General features: G+C 42.9%; 1 protein-coding gene across 2 annotated transcripts; it reads right to left on the bottom strand.

Annotated features, from left to right (window-relative positions):
- Positions 1–247: 247 nt before the first annotated feature.
- On the bottom strand, positions 248–5,488 carry LOC130841897 (thyroxine-binding globulin). 2 transcript variants are annotated; one of them, XM_057718505.1, is made up of 5 exons: positions 5,452–5,488; positions 3,278–3,913; positions 1,926–2,199; positions 1,063–1,210; positions 248–524 (listed from the first exon to the last, which is right to left on the bottom strand). In XM_057718505.1, the coding sequence occupies exons 1-5, from the start codon at positions 5,456–5,458 to the stop codon at positions 327–329; spliced, it is 1,263 nt and encodes a 420-aa protein (XP_057574488.1). In that variant the 5' UTR covers positions 5,459–5,488; the 3' UTR covers positions 248–326. The 2 variants fall into 2 exon arrangements, with proteins under 2 accessions (XP_057574488.1, XP_057574489.1); XM_057718506.1 differs by having other exon boundaries at positions 408–555; positions 5,452–5,471.
- Between the last annotated feature and the right edge of the window lie 906 nt (positions 5,489–6,394).

Below are 6,394 nucleotides of genomic sequence, written 5' to 3'. Positions count from 1 at the left end.
TTCTTCAAGAGGGCGGAAGACAGGGCATTTGTCAGCCCAGTAAAATTCCTTGGAACTAACTAATTGGGCACTAACTAACTGGGGTTCTGACAAAGAGTAATGTATTGACATGAGGCCTTCTTGTGCTTTGGGTAATGAGTCACTCATTGACTATCTGAACACAAGAGTGGCCTCTTTCACACCCAATGCAGTTCGGCTAGGGTCCAGTCTCCACCCCAGAGCAAAGGAAAGCACGTCCAAACCCATATCGATCACATCAGGCTATATTATTTATTTATTTCTCATTGCAATAAGCACATGCAATTAGCCAACAGCCTCTTTCCCAACTACGCTTCCGTTGGGTCCACAACTTTCCCTAGAAAGAGAATACTCCTGGTGTTTTTCTCCAATATCAACAACATGAAGGATCTATCAAATTGGATGATAGGATGAGGAAGAGTTATTTCAGGCTGACTCAGGAATCTGACTTCTGGGACAGCTTCAGTTCCCTTTTCACCAATGTGCAGCACAGCCTTGTGGGCAGCCTATGGGAGGAGAATAAACACTGCTGATCCCCTGAAAAAACAGGAAAGGTCTTTGGAACAGTTTAGAAGCAGGGAAGTAGAAGGAAGGATGGGGCTACCCCTTTACTGTACAGTGTGGATGGTGCTTGAATGTGAAGGACACTTGTCTAAATGTAGTTAATGACTCTCTGGTGACTTTAGAGCTAGCTGTCAAGGAACCACCTCTCTCTCCATGGCTTTCTGCCTCCAGAAGTCACTTCTTAAGCTTGCCCCTGCTCCCACCACCTCCTCAAGAACTGTATCTCATCAGAGTCAATTCTGATGATTAAGTTCTATCAGAATCATTTTAGGACATGTAGGTCAAGGATGGAAGTAACTGTTACAATGACTTATTTGAGGGTAATAGAATGACCCTGGAGTAAACCTGGAGTAAGCCCGGAAGAGTCATTCTGCCTCTACAGACTTCAGAATCATCACTGGTAAGTGAGAGAGTTGAATTAACTGACTATCAATGGCCCTTACATCTCATATATTAAAGGACTCTAATCTACCAACTTACATTGGAAAGTTTAAGACCATTGTCCTTTGTGAGTCCAGAAAAATCAGCATTGTCAGCAAAGGCATCCTGAATGCCCATTTTCAAAAGGATGGCTCCAAGGTCATATGTGGCAGAAATGGAAAACTTTGGAACAAACAAGTCAATCCACCTGTGGAGAGAGGGGGACGGAACATATGGCTATCAGCACACCAAGCTCATGATTCCCTCCCTTTCTGACTCCATGGAATTGTATTGAACTCTGCTCCTCCCCTCGGTATTGACAACCACTACTGTGCAGGTCAACATGTGGCACCAAAACCTCAGAAGTTATCCTGGAAGGAATGTTCTCAGGTTCAGCCCATTTGGGACTGCATCAGTAGAAGTTGGAAGATGTGACCCACTTATAATCAAAAAGAAATACCTCTAGGAGTATTCATGAAGGTTGGGAAGCCAGTGGCATGAATGTCAATGGGTAGTACCAGGGGAATTTCATGGTTTCCCATCTAGCACTTCCAGCCCAGTATGGAATATCTATCAATATCTTACCCATCTGCCAAGCTCCACTTGGACTCTGGGAATGTATCAATTTACTAGCTGGCTGACTTTGGATAGTTCATTTTATTTTTCTAGTCCTGATTTCTTCATTTGAAAAATGCCTATAATACTATCTCCTTTTAAGGTTTGTTGATGTGCTTAGATGAAATAAAGTATATAAAGTGCCCAGCAAAGTGATTGGCAAAGACTATGTCCTCACTATACTTTAGTGGTCATCATACAGCTCTTCAGTGGTTCAGAGTAATTCTCCTGCCTTTGGGTTTCTGCTGAACTCAATCTCTGTGCCATTATGCCCACCCTCTATTTCTCATATCATCTAAGACGTTTACCCCTTCCGCAGTAAGCGGTTCCACTTCTTCAGTGTTTTAGATGACATGGCCCCTTCCACCCACTCCATCTGGCCCTTCTGGGGAAGGACAAAGAGTGCCAGAGCATTCTTGCTGTAGTCCATTTGCAGCACTGTGCAGTTCAGCTCTGTATCCACCAGGTGATAGTATTGTTCCATCTGGTGCATCATGGGCACTTGCACTGTTGTGGTCTTGTCCACTAAGAAGCTGGAACTCTGTTCTGTCTTGGATGGATCAAAAGGATTTGCCCACTGGGCTTAAAATACAAAGAGAAGAGAGTTGTTTGTTTAAAACCAGTATTAGTGCCAATGTGAATTTCTCCATCAGTCATCTAATCTAGTAATTAATACCACCACAGAGGTAGGTACCTTCTGTCAACCAGTTTTACAAATGAGTAACTGAGTATCAGGGAAAGAAAGTGACTTTACATGGTCTCCCAGGTAGCTGGTGGCAGAGCCAGGAGTCACACCCAGGGTTGTTAGGGTTGTTAGACTCCATGTTCAACAGATGTTCTATCTGTGTTCAAAACCACTATACTTACACTAAACCCATCAGAGCCACAGTTTCCTCTTCCGTAAAAAGGTATAAGCACATCCAACACACAGGGTGAAATGAGACAACAGATCTGTTCTGCCGTTTTATCCGTCTACAAGTGAGTGATTTGTGGCCAAGAATCGTTCACTCCTCCACCAAACATAGCTGACATGTGCTGTAGAACCAGCAGAAATCATTTGGGCACAGCACCTTCAGAAAAGAGTCACATGATTCTTGTTGTCACAAGCACCAGCTTTAGAATCAGACAAACCTTGGTGGGAATACCAGCTCTGAAACTTATTAACTGTGTGAACCTGGGCACTTGTGAAGATTAGATGACACAATGTTGATAAACCACACTTGCAACATGGTACTTAGTATATAGTGGGTACATAGTACACGATAGAGGTCTTTATGTAACATGCCCAAGAATGAACAGCAAGTAAGGGTCACAGTAAGATTTAAAACTAGTTCTGTTTACCTACCAAGTGAAAGCTTGTCTCACCTCTTCAAATCTTTTGGAAACCATGATTCTGTAGCTAGATGTGAGAAGGGTGTTCATACCATTGTAACTAACCTCTCTGCAAGTTCCCTCTCCCTAGAAATTTCCTAGGCTCATCCACAGAGCTATGTGTCCCTCCTGGAAGATCTAGAACTACATACAGCTATGTCCAGTGGAGCAGGTCCCTGTGGTATGAGGGACACCTACTGATGTCACTGAGAAGACACCATGAGCTCCTCCCAGTGCCCCATCAAATTATTGGAACACTGAACTAGAAATGGATATCTTAGAACCTTACCTTTAAAGCAAATATAGTTCACCAGAACCATGATGGTGTTTGGTTTGAGGTCTTGGATGAGGCCCACAATTTTCCCTTTGGTTTTCCTCTCCACATGATTATTGATCTCCTGCTGGGCTGCAGAAACATTGGGGAAGTCTGTAGAAAAGACTTCAGTCTCATAGAGATTCTTGACATCATCCAAGAACTTTGGCAGTGGTTTCAGCTGCTTCCCAATGAAAAGTGCATTTCCCATCTGTAATTCCAGCTCCTTCTTTGGAAAATTCAGTGAACAGATCAGGTGCTGGAAGCCCTGCTGGATCTCTGCCATTGGGGTGTCTGTAAGGTTGAACCCCAAGCTTTCCAGTATTTGAGTTTGGGTGCTGGAACAGGCCCCAAGGGAGAGCATGGCCAAAGCTGCAGAGATGCTCACAGGGGAAAAGAAGATATTCTGATTTGGAGTCTCCACAGTGAACCTCCGGTACAGGTTGAATGCAAAGTCAGCATTGATAGATGACATCTTATAGAGAGTGGCATTTTGTTGGGGGGAAAGGCAGGAGGTTATTTTGTCTTCACAGCTGTTAGGTGGTGCACAATGAAGCCCAAGTACCAAGAGAACCAAATAGAAGAACAGTGGCATTTCGGAAGGAAGATAATCTGTAAGAGATGAGGTGAAAAAACCATTGGGGATCTTAGCTAGATGAAAAATCTGACCCAGAAACACGTAATATTCACCAATCCTGATTAGTAAAACAGTAGAAAATATTTACTGGTGTGCTCACCAGAGCCTGTGGGAAGGCTTTTCTCCCCTGAAAAACTGATGGCACATCTAATAGGGGCAGGAAATAGGTGGCTTCCTGGGGCCACAGAAATAATGGCAAGGACTGTCATTGAGATGTAATAGTGACATACGAAAACTCTGGGAATAAACTGAACTTATGGAAATTGAATTACTTTTTGTTTGAACCAGAGGCAGCTTTTTGGAGAAGGAAGAATCTCTACATAAAATTAGTACTCTCTCTGCTTACATTATTTTTTTATAGATAAGAATTTTAGAATTCTTTAATTTGGCATTTTTCTTAAGACAAAATCTATGAGAGATGAGAGAATACCTGTACTTTTCTTTGGATAAAAGACCAAAGGAGAATAATTTTCATAAGATATGTTTTGTTGGAATGGAAGGGTGGTAGTTTACGGAGCTGTGTACAAGGCCATGATCTGAAATTAATGTGTTCATGCAACACATGGAAGTCACAAGAATATTTCTAAACAACAGGAAGATGAAAGTAAATTTTTTGCATTTCAGATCTCTCTCACCATCAGTATTATCTAAAGAGTCATTTCTAAGTTGCAAGACATCTTAACACTATTATTCTTAAACTCATTCATGTTATTTTTTAATTATTAGAGCAGAGGCCAGAAAATACGATATAAGATTTTCTGAGCCTGGAAGAGTACAAGGCAGCAGAGTAAAGGAGTCAGCTATGGAATCCAATGGCCTTGGCCATGAGTAATTGGAAGGAAGAGATAGCCCTCCATTCTCTTCCTGAGTGATCTCATCTACTTCCAGGAACTAAACTGCCATTGCACAAAACTACATACTGTATTGCAAAGGGTACTCTTGTGTTCCCAGCCCCTTGTCCACCTGCCTACTGCATATATCCACCAGAATGTTCCACACATATCTCATTTCAGTTTGGAAGTCTCAGATTCCTAAAGCAAATGCATCATCTCCTTGACCCTCAAACCTGCTCCTTCAACTTCATTCCACACCACTGTCTGTTGAGGCTCCCATGCCAGAAAGCTAGGAGTCATCCTAGGGGCTTCTTCATTCTCATTCCCCACATCTAATGAGTCATGATGCCCTATGAATATTACCTTCTAAATTCCTCTCAAAACTGTTCCTTTCTCTCTTTTTTCTACTGTCACTGCCTCAGTTAGTATACTGAAATACTTCACCAGCTCTTCACAGGTGGCACTCCAACCCCCCTGCTTCTACCCCTCTATCCAATCTCCACATTATCATCAAAGTCCTTTTTCTGAAAAAGTCACGGAGGCTTGTAGGAGGTAAATTATCAGATGACCACATTTAGACCTTGGCCTCTAGAGTTAAGAATTTGGAGCTCATGGTTATTTGGGATTCTGTCTTGCTGATAGACATGCTCAAGGTTCCAAAAGAGAAAATAAGTACTTACAGCACATGCCCAAGAAGCCACTTGCATCTATCAGAAAGCAAAATCTTTCCATTTTTATAACATGCCCTGTATTGCAAAAGTAGCGTGTTCTTAGTTACTCATTAACCCCAGACATTAGCCCTGGGGTGATAGTTTCAAAGCTGATGTACAAAATCAAGGCCAAAAAGAACAAAGTGAAAAATGATAAGGATAGAACTTTGAATGATTGCTTTGCTGCCACATCCTTCATCCATAACAAGAGGGGAACAGGATTGTCAGAGCTGGCAGGGCCCAGGCTCATGCTAGGAAATGTGCCCTTTCAGCAGGCAGGATGAGAACCAGGGGCAAAAGTGACAAAAGGCAGCAGGGCAAAGACTATTTTCCCCATCATGGCCAAACAGTGCTGGGATCAGCAGACTTTTGAAGGAAAAACACACACAGGCAGAGGCTGGGTGACCCTCTTTAATGGGTGCTGTAGAAATTATGCATTGGCGTGGAGGATATACTGTCAAAAGTAGCTTCCAACTCAAGACTTCTGATGTTGTACACATCTATGTCTGCTCAGGGGGAAACCAGTCCTGTCCTCTGGTCGCTAAAATCACCTGTGCCGTTGCCTGTGCTACAGGACCCCAAAAGAGGATGCAGAAGGAGCCAAGGAGAGTGGAATCAAAAATTTCATTGTTGGGTATTTACTATGTACTGAGCTGTGTGCTGCAAAGAAGCAGTGTGAGCAAAGAGCACTGGCCCCAGTCAGGAGACCTGAGTTCAACCTTGCCTTTGCCGATTTCTAGGTCTAGTAGTAGACGTAGCAGTAGTCGTCGTCGTCTTCGTCGTCATCATCATCATCGTCATTGCAGCAGCAGCAACTCCTGCTTATTGAATATTTACCATGTGCAGGACATGATGTGAAGCATCTAATTCCAGACACTCACTTCTTCAGGACTACATTAAGGATGTGTGTATG

This window comes from Hippopotamus amphibius, chromosome X (assembly GCF_030028045.1).
Source record: "Hippopotamus amphibius kiboko isolate mHipAmp2 chromosome X, mHipAmp2.hap2, whole genome shotgun sequence".
Classification (NCBI taxonomy): Eukaryota; Metazoa; Chordata; class Mammalia; order Artiodactyla; family Hippopotamidae; genus Hippopotamus; species Hippopotamus amphibius.
The sequence above is the reverse complement of the archived record's forward strand: the minus strand, read 5'-3'. Positions and strand labels throughout refer to the sequence as shown.